Source organism: Stenella coeruleoalba, assembly GCF_951394435.1.
Source record: "Stenella coeruleoalba genome assembly, chromosome: 5".
NCBI classification, from domain to species: Eukaryota; Metazoa; Chordata; class Mammalia; order Artiodactyla; family Delphinidae; genus Stenella; species Stenella coeruleoalba.
Window position 1 is genome coordinate 57,678,536 of NC_137150.1, and position 13,031 is coordinate 57,691,566.

Genomic DNA, 13,031 nt, shown 5'->3' on the forward strand with positions numbered 1-13,031 from the left:
AGACTAATAGGATCATAATAAAAATCCATTTCCATTGAGGAAAGGATGGCTAATTGTATAGGCTAAGTTTATGGAGAAGCACATTAAGCAAAGTGAGAGAAAAGGAGAGAGGAAATTGGGATAGAAAAGTATCTTATTTATTTATTTAAGCCATGTCTTGGGGCTTGTGGGATCTTAGTTCCCCGAGCAGGGAGACTGGGGATGGAACCCGGGCCCCCTGCGGTGTAAACACGAAGTCTTAACCACTGGATCTCCAGGGAAGTCCTGAAAATCAAGTATTTTAAATGTGAACAATATCCTTGCCTGTTCATTGTAGCAGTATGTCTATAACTAAATAATACTTGAAGTATGGCAGAGAGGGATAAAAGAGAAATAGATTCAAATTTAATTCTGACACTTCCAAGCTGTGTGAACTTGGGCAAGTGACTTATCAGTTTTTTTTTAAACTGCAAAATAGAAGTAATACTAGCAGCTTGCAGTATTGTTGGGATTAGAAATAATATGTGCAAAGCACCTGGCACATATCAGGCATGTAATAATTTGAGGACTCCATCTTTTATTATTTACTTATTATGTTATTATTTATTTCTTGAATTGTTATCATTTATTAATGGGTACCGTCAAATATGCATCACCAAAGGAAGGGAACAATATCTTTGAAGCATCCTGTCCTGCTAAAAGGATAGAAAGACTGTATGTTCTGGAGACTTGCAGTGACCAATGAGGAAGAACGATGATGAACCATTGAACTGATGGTCGTTACATAGAGAACAGACTTGTAGTTGCCAAGGGGGAGGGGTTGGGGGAGGGAAGGATTGGGAATTTGGGATTAGCAGATACAAACTATTATATATAGGATGGATAGACAACAAGGTGTACTGTATAGCACAAGGAACTATAATCAATAGCATGATAAACCATAATGGAGAAGCATATGAAAAAGAATATATGTATAACTGAATCACTTTTTAAAAAAATAAATTTATTTATTTATTTATTTTTGGCTGCATTGGGTCTTCGTTGCTGCACGCAGGCTTTCTTTAGTTGCAGAGTGGGGGCTACTCTTCGTAGTGCACGGGCTTCTCATTGCGGTGGCTTCTCTTGTTGCAGAGCATGGGCTCTAGGCATGTGGGCTTCAGTAGTTGTGGCTCACAGCCTTCAGTAGTTGTGGCACGCAGGCTTTAGTAGCTGTGGCTTGCAGGCTCTAGAGGGCAGGCTCCGTAGTCATGGCGCACGGGCTTAGTTGCTCTGCAGCACGTGGGATCTTCCCGGACCAGGACTTGAACCCATGTCCCTTGCATTGGCAGGCGGATTCTTAACCACTGCGCCACCAGGGAAGCCCTGAATCACTTTGCTGTACAGCAGAAATTAACACAACACTGTAACTCAACTATACCTCAATAAAAGTAAAAAAATAACATTATTTTATGAAGTGACGGTCATTGGATCAGTTGCCAACGTTCTTCTATCCGTGATTGTCCCTTACCCCAGTTTGGAGAGTCAGGCAGGCATGTTTATTTCCCAAGGCCTCTGAGTATCTGCTTGCCTGTGAGACCGTGCTCAGCTGTCTGGGAGCACCGGGAACCCAGGGTTGTGGCGGGAGCTGCCTCTGGGTGACCGTGAGCCCTCGGAGGTCACTGGAGATGACTACGATGGCCAGACTTTGTGTTCATTGTTTGTCATCATTTGCCTTCCTTCCCCTTCCCTTTTTCTGTGTCTAGACTACTTGACTAATGTAACCTGTCTCTTTCTTCTAGAATTCTGAAGGTGGACTCTATGTATGCATGAATACATTTTTGGCCTTTGGAAGGGAGCATGTGGAAAGACATTTTCGAAAAACTGGACAGAGTGTCTACATGTACCTGAAGAGACACGTGCGTGAGGTGAGGTGCACACTTTGGGAGAACTGGCCTTGACATCTTCCCCGTAGCGTTGTCTTAGTGGGGTTCATCACATGGAGATTTTACTATGCCCACATAACTTCTCATTCTCTTGGATGATAGGAAACAAAACTAGCACTGTTGGCAGAAATTCATAGACTTCCCAAACCTTAACTTAACCAGTTCTATGTTTCTCTTCCTCTAAGCCTCTGATCGGAGTTGTTAAAAAAGACATGGGTTGCTGATGGAAGAAAAAATCAAGTCAAAAAGTACAGAAAATAATGCCAGAAACACTCATGGATAAAAAAATCAGAAATAAAAAAAAAAAACTTGGATATTTTTGCTTCAGATTTTTTTTTTTTTTTTTTAGTGAGAGAGCTTTCCTAAAAGTTCAAGTCCCTTTTGGTCCTCTCCATCCGCAGAAGTAACCTCTGTTGTGAATGTGCTGTTTCTCATTCCCATGCCTGTCATTATATTTTATTTAGTTGTGGGTATTCATGAGCAATATATAGTATGACTTTTTGTGTTTTAAAGATACAGGTAAATATTATCGTACTGCTACCTGTAATTCTGCCTGGAGCTCTCCCCTTCAACAGAATCTATCCATGTTTCGATGCATCCGGGTGTACTTAATTCATTTCAATAGTTGTTTGGTGTTCCGTCTTATGAGTACCTGGTCATTTATTATTCTGTTCTCCCATTGATGAAAACATTTAGATTGTTTCCTTTTTTTTTTTCTTCCACAAACTATGTACCAATGAACATTTTTATACATTTCTCTTGGGGGAACGTGTGCAAGATTTCTTTCAGAAATGAATCTAGAAGTGGCGGTGTTGGCTCACGAGTGTGCTTCCTTTCCTTTTTACTGGTTATTGCTAAATCCCTCCCTGGAGTGGTTGCACCAATGTACACTCCAGTCTGCCATGATTATGAGTGTTTCCCCACACCCTCACCAGTGCTTGGTCAGACTTCTGATTTTTGCCAATCGAATGGTTGTAAAGTGGCATCTAAATATTTGGCATTTCCTCCTGTGAGGGTTGAAGGTCTTTTCATCCGTTTATTAGCCAGTCTCCTTTTCTCTTCTCTGACTTGCCTATTATATTTTTGGCCTATTTCTCCATGGGTTTATCTTTTTCTTAAAAGTTTGGTTAGTTCTTTTTACATTCTGGATACCAAAAATTTGTGTTATATACAAAATTTTCTTATGGTCTTAAGAAACGGTCTTAACTTGCCGTTCACAGTTGGGTCTGCTTGGGGGTTCTCAGTTGTGTTCTGTTGCTCTTATTTGTCTGTCTCTGTGTTGGTGCCTCAAGTGTTGATATCTAGGAGTGCAAGCACTTTTTCCATGTTCATTTTTTCCCTAGAAATTTCCTGGATTTGGAAGTTTATTTTTCTGTATGGATTTTGGAATCAGTTCATCTAGTTAAAAAAATCCTGTTGAGATTTTGATAGCGATCACATTGAATTTGTAGACTGAGTAGTACTACAGTAGACTGTAGTCTATATCATTGTCTAAGCTCCGTGAGGGCAGGGAGTCTGGTCTGTCTTGTTCACCTCTGTGTCCTCAGCACTCAGTAGGGCCCAGCACATAGTAGGTGCTTCATAAATATTAACTGAATGACTGTTCAACATGGCATACCTCTCTATTGATTCAGGTCTCTTTTATGTCCTTCAAAAATGTTTTGTAATTTTCAGTAAAGGAGCTTTTATTTTTGTTAGATTTTTTTAAGGTACCCTATAATTTTTGTAACTACTGTTGCTGCTTTTTTATCTTTTCATGTATTTTAATTAGTTACTCATGTTGTTTGGAGATATTAATTTTCAAATATTGATTTATATTTAGCAATACTGTTCAATTTTCACTTTAGTCTTAATAGTTTGTAGACTATCTTGGATCTTCTGTATAGTCAATGCTGATTTGAAGTTCATCTGATCTCTCACCCCAGCCTACCTAATATGTTCTCTGTTTAAGTTCTGGACAAGGAGAGATCCCCAAATTGGACAGTGGGGAGAGTAGGAGGAAGAGGAGGAAGAAAGACCAGCAGGTCAGATAGGTTATAAACTGAATGATTAGCTTTACAGTAAGCTAACGTTGGCCTAATACTGTATGATTTACATTCACTACTCCTGTTAGGTGGGACATAGCAATTCTGATAAAGTTTGCTTTGTATCATCTGTCTTAGTGTAAAGTGATGAAGTTTTAGGAAACTGAGGGAAAAAAAATGAAGCTGAGGCCCAGAGACTTGAAATAACTTGCTCAGGGTCGCAAAGCTAGTGGCAGAATTACAGAATGCAGTTAGCTCTGCCTCTGAAATCTTTTTTTTTGCGGTACGCGGGCCTCTCACTGCTGTGGCCTCTCCCGTTGCGGAGCACAGGCTCCGGACGCGCAGGCTCAGCGGCCATGGCTCACGGGCCCAGCTGCTCCATGGCATGTGGGATCCTCCCGGACCAGGGCACAAACCCGTGTCCCCTGCATCGGCAGGCGGACTCTCAACCACTGCGCCACCAGGGAAGCCCTGCCTCTGAAAGTTTAAGTTAAATATTTCACTCTCTGACCACAACCCTCTCTCATTTTAGCTCTTTCACTCATTTATTTCTATTTTGATCTGTTTCACCCGCTTCTCAGGATCCATGACTTTAAACATTCTCCTATCACCAGTACCCTCACCTTGTCTTGCCTCCTTACTGTCCTTCAGAACCCCAGCCAGTCCATCATCAGTATCATCCTCTGTTTCCATGGATGCACCACTAGGGATCCCGCACACACTGCCATGGGGTTTGGGACCATGTCAAATTCCTGGCCTTCTCCCTGCGGCTGGGCCCTCTCACTGCCCAGCAAATCTAGCCTGTTCCCCCTCCCACTCCAAACTTTGGATGCTTTTGGCAAGACTTTACCTGTCATTCTCAGAAAACGATCGGACTTGTACTTTCCAGAGGAAACGGACCCCTGGACAGGAACTCCCTGAGCTCCTGCCTTGCCTCCTGGGAACTCATCCACAGTGGTTCCACTTTTGTTTCCTCCCATCTCAGCACACCTCACACGTTTCCGCACATCTCAGAGAGAAGCTGTGTTCTTTCTGTCCTTGTGGTCCCTTTCCTCCTGCCTCGGAACCTTCGTTAACTCCACTCCCTCTTACACCTCCAACATCTCCCTCTTCTGGATTTCTTCTCCCACCTTAAAAAAGAGCACAACACAGAACTCTAATTTGAGTCCTCTTTCAGTCACCCCATCCTTCAATGAAAGCTTTAAAGCTTTTCTGTTTTCACCATCTTCACAACACCCTCTAGAATTCAAGATGGCTTGAATTCTAGAGACTTAGACCTCCTTTGGATTCTGCTTTCATTCCATGACAGGTTGGTAACCAACTCCTGTTATCTGGGCCTCCCAAACAGCTTGGAAGTCCATCCTGACCTCTTCATCCCTCCTGTTCTTGTCTGAGTGCTCATTATGCCTTAAAAGGGCTAGTGCTGTAGCTTCCTGACTAATGTTCCTTCCTTCATACTTGCCACCTTCAATCCCACCCAGTCTGCATGCTGCACCCAGAGCCATCTTTTCAAATGCATATACCTATGCGTCTGTGGCACGCTGAAGCTTAAATCTCGTATGTCTTTCTCTCTGTTGCAGGATGAAGTCCAAACCCTTTTGCATGTGATTACAAGGCCTTCCATGATCTGACCCCTGGAACCTTTCTAACCCTCCCTCTTATTCCACCAGCTCTGTGCTCTAGACATAGCAAACCACTTCTCCTTTCTGGAACATATCATGATTTCAGGCCTTTGTACATGCTGTTTTCTTTTTTGGGGGATGCCCTACTTCTACCCACCATTCCTTTTTTTTTTTTTTTTTTTTTTTGCGGTACGCAGGCCTCTCACTGTTGTGGCCTCTCCCGTTGCGGAGCACAGGCTCCGGATGCGCAGGCCCAGCGGCCATGGCTCACGGGCCCAGCCGCTCCGCGGCATGTGGGATCTTCCCAGACCAGGGCACAAACCCGCACCCCCCGCATCAGCAGACGGACTCTCAACCACTGTGCCACCAGGGAAGCCCCCCTCATTCCTTTTTTACCTGTTGTATTCCCTGTGGCCAGCATATCCATATATCTATCCATCATCCACCCACCCATCCATTATCCATCCATCCATCCATCCGTCCAACCAACCAACACGTATTAACAGAGCAGCTGCTATATGCCAGGACTGCTGCTCTTCTTACCTCACCAACCCTGCCCATACCCTCCATCCCCAGAAGAACTATCATTTCTTCCTTATGATGTGATCCTCACCTCTCTGAACACTCACCAGAATCCGTTCTGTGCTCTTTGTTTGCATCATGTTCCCCTCCTATTGCTGGTGAGCCCCTCAGGGGTTGGAGCGTGTCTTCACTCACTTTGCAGCCTGAGCTCCAGCACAGAGCCTGACAGTCACGTCTGCTGTCTGAGGAGTTCCAGTTTCTCAAACCCTGTCGATTTCTAGTGGTGACTGATGCAGGGACAGAGATGATGGTCTTTTGAAGGAAGACCTGGTAGTTGTGGGGTTTTTTTTCCTGAAAGGAAGTGGATCTAATCCGAGTCTGAGGTGTGACTGTCTCGTCTGGGGAGAGCCTCATGGTCCAGCAGGTCTCCCTGCAGCTCCTCTTCTCCTTTCTCCCCTCACTGTCATGCAGGAGTGGAGGGGACATTGAGGTTGGAACAAGTGAAAGGATGCCGTAAACTTCCATAGAGAGATTGCAAGTGACCTCCAGGATTGGTAAATGTGGATGGTTAAATATGCCTTTGGTGCAGGTTTTATCTCATCCTTTTTTGAGGCAGGTAAGTGGAGGGGAGAGGAGCAGAGGCTTTGAGATCTTGGAGGAGACGGATTCTAAGAGCGGTGACACGAATGTGGCATTAGTATTTGGAGACACATGATTTGGAGCTAAAGGGTTCAATAATTTTGTATTCCTGAGATGTGAACTATAAACTTATAGTAGAAGCTGTAAAAACTTATTGTGAGAATCACAAAGATGAGTCCACTTTCAATGCGAAATAATAAAATGTGGGAAAGGAGACTTAAGACTGATAGGAGGGCAAACTAAAGAAGCAGCAAGGCCTTGGTGCTGCGATAACATGCGGCTGCTTGAAAAGATGCTGGGGTTTGACCCACACTGCGGTGTGTTAGAAACGTGCTCTTTTCTAATAACAGGAAGAACACGCAGTGTGGAAATAAGAGTTTTGGCCATTGAAACAAACATTTTAATAGTCCTGTTTGAGAGTAAAATTTCTTGTGCAAGTATCAGAAGGGTAATGAATGACTTCTTTTGCATAACCACTTGGTAGACGTTTATTTCATTGCTGCTGGGGACTTCCACCAGAGGTAGAGGATACATGGAGCTTAGGATGGCAAACAGCCATCAGCTGGGGCTCCAAAAATGTGTAGGGCAGTTAGATTGAGGCTTATTATGACCAGAATATCAGTGACTCTTTATTAATATTTATGAACTCTTTCAACAGTAGTAGTTGTGCACACCTAGGACCAAGCACAGGGGACCCAGTGGGTAGCAGGGGAACAAGAGCCTCCCTCCTGGAGCTACCATTTCTCCAGAGTAGCTCCAGTCAGGGCATGGGCTCCAGCCTCTTGGGAGCCTGTGCTGATTTGAAGTTGAAGTGTCTACTTCACCTTGACCCTGGTTTCACTTCCCTTTCCAGAGGTGCTTTCTTGATAATTTGGTGAAAACATAATCAGGTAGAACAGTAGCATTGCCCTTCACTTACCTTCATGGACCTGGGTCAAGTTCCTGTTTATCCTGGAATCTCTAGTCCAAGTGAAATATTTCCTCTTGGCCTTTTATAAAAACAAGGAACCTCTGAGATTTTACCCCCACCCCCAATCATCTGTTCCATAGGCTGAATTTTAACAATCTCTTGTTTTCTTTTCAGAAGGTAAGAGGGGCATCTGGTGGAGCTTTACCCAAAAGGAGGAATTCCAAGATTTTTTTAGGTAATGTAAATAGTTATCAATAGTGTGCCTGGATTTTCTGTGTGTGTGTATGTGTGTGCATGTGCATGTTTGATTTGGAATAATAGGTTGTTTATTGCTCTACAATTTAAGGATGAGAGGAACCAATTTAACTCGAGATGATCTGTCTCCCCTTTATGTTTACCTGGTGGTGAAGAATGTTTACGGCACTCTTGTTGGGTTAGTGATTTGAAGCAATTATGCTGATAGTGACTGGAGAGAAATTGTGATTCTGTTTCTGGCCTCCTTTTTCACTGCCTTTAAAGAAGAGATAGTTTTTCTTTTTTTAATTAGCCAACCTACAGACTTTATTTGTATTTCACTATTTTTTTCTACTAATGAAATACTATTTCACTATTTTTTTGTTCTTCCAGGATCCCATGTTGTATTTGGTTGTCATGTTTCCTTAATCCTGTCTAATCTGTGATAGCTCCTCAGACTTTTTTTGTCTTCAATAATTGTGACACTTTTGAACAGTGCTGGCCAGTTGTTTTGCGGACTGTACCTCAATTTGGGTTTATCATGTTACTTCATGATAAGCCTGAGGAAGTGTATTTTTGGCAAGAATACCACACAGGTATTGGGCCCTTCTCAGGGCCTGATATCAGGGGGCACATGAAGCTGAGCTGTCTTCACACTGGAGATGTTAACCTTGATTGCTTGGTCAGGTAGTGTCTGCTGGGTTTCTCCACTATGAGATTACAGTATAATTAATAAATATTTTGGGAGTGATACTTGGAAACTGTACTAATACTTGTTTTTCCTTAAAGTTTTGCCTACTAATTTTATCATCCATTAGTGGATCTTGCCTGTAACAGTGATCACTGTGGTGTTTGCTTAATAGTGCTTTTCTGTTTCCCTCATTCAGAAGAGCCAGTTTTGCTCGTGCAAATACATACGGACTTCTATATCATGTACTCATGATCGTATTTCTTTTTTTATTTAATTAATTTTTATCGCCATATAGTTGCTCTACAATATTGTGTTAGTTTCTACTGTACAGCAAAGTGATCATATTTCATATTAAACTTCTGATATGGTTTTCCCAGGAGAAAAAGTGGTTTGATAATTTTTGACCAAGCAAGTTTATATCGCTAAATGCCTAGGATTATTGTTTGGAAGGAATTTCAAAATTGTTTGCATATTGTAATTTCATTTGATAAAGAAAACTTATACACATATATACATATGTGTGTATGTATGTGTATGTGTATCTATATGTGTGTATATCTGTATGTACGTACATATACGTATATGTATGTGTATATATGTGTATGTGTGTACACACATATACTCACATACATATATAACTGAGAGTCTAGTAGAGTCTGACAAAATGTACGCCAAATTATTAATAGTAACTCTTTCCTGGTGGTAAAATTGAGGTGATTTTAGTTTTCTTTTTTTGCTTATCTGTATTTAAATTCTTTTTCTGTAATAAAAAGACACATTAATTATTTGACAATCAAAGCCATTGGAAACAGTCTTGGAGCTGAGTTTCCTTCCCACTTGGTTTCTCTGTTACCCGGCACTGGGCCCACCCTTGCTGTCTTTGCTTCTGATTTTCAGCCCATGGTTTTCTTTGTGAGGCTTATCTGCAGTTGGTTTTTCCACACAGGCCAGTCTTTCCCACTGCTTGTCATGACTTTGGACCACAACCCAGATTAACCAACTAGACTCAGAGCAGCTTAGAATGAGCCAGAAAGCTGAAATGATTGAGTACATTCTGATGTTTTGGTTATAAGCCTTCGGCTCCCTTCCACAACTAGAGATAATTGATTTCTTCTGAATTAAATGACATTCACTCTTAAATTAGCATGGCATTCTTGAATGTGGAAATAATTGAATATTTTGACCTACATTGTTATTTTTCATTATTTTCTTTGGTTGAATAAAGAAGTTAGCTGACCTCTTATCCTTTAACCTTTGTGTCTTTTTTTAAAAAATAAATTAGCTGCTTTTCTTTTCTTTTTTAATTAATTAATTTTTTGGCTGCATTAGGTCTCTGTTGCTGCCCTCGGGCTTTCTCTATTTGCGGAGAGTGGGGGCTACTCTTTGTTGCGGTGCGTGGGCTTCTCAATGTGGAGGCTTCTCTTGTTGCGGAGCATGGGCTCTAGGCGCACAGGCTTCAGTAGTTGTGGCACGCGGGCTCAGTAGTTGTGGCTTGCGGGCTCTAGAGAGCAGGCTCAGTAGTTGCTCCACGGCATGTGGGATCTTCCCAGACCAGGGAGTCAAACCCATGTCCCCTGCATTGGCAGGTGGATTCTTAACCACTGCGCCACCAGGGAAGTCCCTAACCTTTGTGTGTTTTACTCAAAAGACCCTGCAGTTTGATTTCTCTAGTGATCATACTGGTGGTAGCAGATATTGTCAAGTAATTGTTTTAAAAATTAATCCAAAGGTAAGCACTGAGGTTTTGTGCTTCATACTGTGTGGACCCCTCCATTGCTTCCTGGGAGAACTAGCCCACCCTTTCATTTCAGTTGGACTTTTTCTATAGGCTGCTGTCTGTGTTCTCTCAACATTTCATGTCTTAGAAAGCTGCAGGATCTGCCTAAAACTCACAGCCCAGCAAAAATGTTCTATTTGGACTGTACCACTTTTTAAAAAGTTTAAATTTGAATGCCATTGGCACTCTGGGGCTTGTCCTAGGCCCCAGTTCTCTCTATTGTTTTATACTCAGATGCATCACTAACTTATATTAGTAAGGATTAAGTTTTGCAAGCTCTGATTTATACCCCCTTGTAGCTCCCAGTAGCAGGCACTTTTCTCTTGCCACACTGATCACAGCTCTGTTTTCAAGGTGGTGTGGCCTGTAAATTAATTTCAGTGAAGGGCTGTATTAGAACTACCCTGATTTATGTAATTGGAAATGTAAAATATTGGTGAATTTTAATAAGGTAGATGTTTATTTCTCTCATTTCATATAGAGGATGTTGGGAAGCAACAAATCCAGGCTGATGTGATGGCCTCATGTTCATCAGGATCTAAGTTCTTCCCATATTTCTACTTCACCTTCTATCCTGTCCTGTAATTTCTAACCTTATGGTCACTTCATGGTCCAAAAATGGCTACTGGGACTCCAGCCATCACATCCCTATTCTGGAAGGCAGGGAAGACAAAGGGGAAAGGACCAAAAAAAAAATCTAATCTCCCAGGGGATTCAATTTCTTTTTGTCAGCCTTCTCATAGAATCCCATGCAACACTTCAGTTTACGCTTCTCTGGTCATAACTTGGTCACGTGACTATGCCGTGTGCTGCACAGGAGGCTGGAAAGTAAAGTCTCTTAACTGAATAAAGTGTGTTACTAAGGAGGAAAGGGAGAATGAATGCTGGGAGGCAGCTAGTAGCCTCTGCCACAGTTTCCTTCCCTAAAAGGGACATTGGGTTATCTCTTCATGAAGAGGAGGAGAACTCTCTTGTAGCCTCTTTGTTTCTTTGACTACAAAGTACCTTTTCATTGCTATTGAGATGTAGTTATGATGACCCTTTATCCCCTTCACAAAACACATGCAGATGACTAATGCTTTTTCCTGGATAGAAGCTTTTTATCCCCTTTTACCTAATGACTTTGTGACTAATTCCTTTCCATTGGTTCAACAGTGATATTGAAACCATTGAATCATTTAGTTATGACCTTCAGTATTGATTTTATAAGGGAAACTGAGGCCATTAGCTGGTGCTGAATTGCTTACCCAAGTCTCCTGAGTCTCATTCTGCCCCGGCATTCAAGGCACTCGTCCTCCTGATTACTTTGATAGTCATCTAAGTGAAACCCCAGTTAAGGGATCCTTCCCTCAGGTCTAGCTTTTGCTGGTAATGTTTTTTAGAATCAACAATGACAATTCTTGGTAATTTTTGAATCATAGAAATTTTATGCTTCTTTTAGGATTTAGGATTTTAAAAATATTCTTTGAATACATAGCACATGGACAAAGCTTAAAATTGAAAAGTTATAAGAGCTTCCATAATGAAAAGTAAGTTTTTTTCTCTCCCTTCCCTGTCTCCCAGCCACTTAGTTACTCTGCCCAGAGACAAATAATATTTTCTGCTTGTACATCCTTATATGTGTTGCGTGTTCTTCCAGCAATAGTCTAGACATATACCATGCTTTTAGACTTTTTTCCTGTAGGCCATGGGGAGCCATTAACACTTTGGTTCCCAAAACTGTGTCCTGAGGCACTCCGGGTTGCCTCAACTAACTCACGGGTAACTCACGGGATATTTTAACTCTTCAAGGGAACACAGTGATGCTTGAACATTGCATGAGAGATTAGCTTGATGTAGTCTCGCTACTAGGGTATCCTATACTCCTTTCAGTGACTTCATCTCTTTGTGAAGCTATTTTTTTTAGTGGTTTCTGTGGTAAAAGGCTAGTACTATGAAAATAAATGTGGAATGGGAAATAAGGGAGGCAGCGTCTAGTCTGATTCAAAGAGTAGTTATGCAGTGCCTCACAGTTATACACGTCCCTTGTAAGGAATTACAGTTATTTAAGAGTGAAATAAAACATTCATTTCCTTTCAATTTATGTGTATTATCTTTTCACATGGTTCCTAACTTATTAGAACATAAATACGTAATAAGTTGTTTGGACCGAACTACTAAATAAAAAGAACTATCAGGCATTTCTTTTGGTTTAGGACCAATTCTTGGTATTGTGCAAGAATTGCCTGGATGCTAAAGGGTGCTGTGAACTGGGAAAGTGTGGGTAGCTCTGCAATAATGTTTTTAAGCTAGAAAGGGACACTATTAGGCTGTCTTCGACAAAGATAAGTTACAGCGATATGAAAGATTGTGAATTTTGGGAGTAGGCTGATAGAAAAGTTACTGTTTTATGAGATGGAAGGAGAGAAGGGGGAATGGAAGGGAGTCCGGGATCTTCAAAGAAATACCCCAGGACTTGTGATGTGATTCTGGCCTAATCTCGTATATTCTATACATTAAAGCTACAAATGTGTGTAGTTGTGTAAAGACTAGTAAATTTAATTAAAAGTACCGTATCTTTGGTACATCATAAAAGTGTTAAATGTTTAATTAAAAATACCGTATCTGGGCTTCCCTGGTGGCACAGTGGTTGAGAGTCCGCCTGCCGATGCAGGGGACACGGGTTCGTGCCCCGGTCCGGGAAGATCCCACATGCCGCGGAGCGGCTGGAC

General features: G+C 41.8%; 1 protein-coding gene across 1 annotated transcript in view; it reads left to right on the forward strand.

The window, feature by feature from the left end:
* Positions 1-13,031, forward strand: part of USP13 (ubiquitin specific peptidase 13) — a 122,786-nt gene that overhangs the window by 22,333 nt on the left and 87,422 nt on the right. The window contains exons 2-3 of the mRNA XM_079921705.1: positions 1,758-1,883; positions 7,793-7,853. Coding sequence (XP_079777831.1) covers positions 1,758-1,883; positions 7,793-7,853 — 187 coding nt within the window. The remainder of the gene's footprint in view (positions 1-1,757; positions 1,884-7,792; positions 7,854-13,031) is intronic.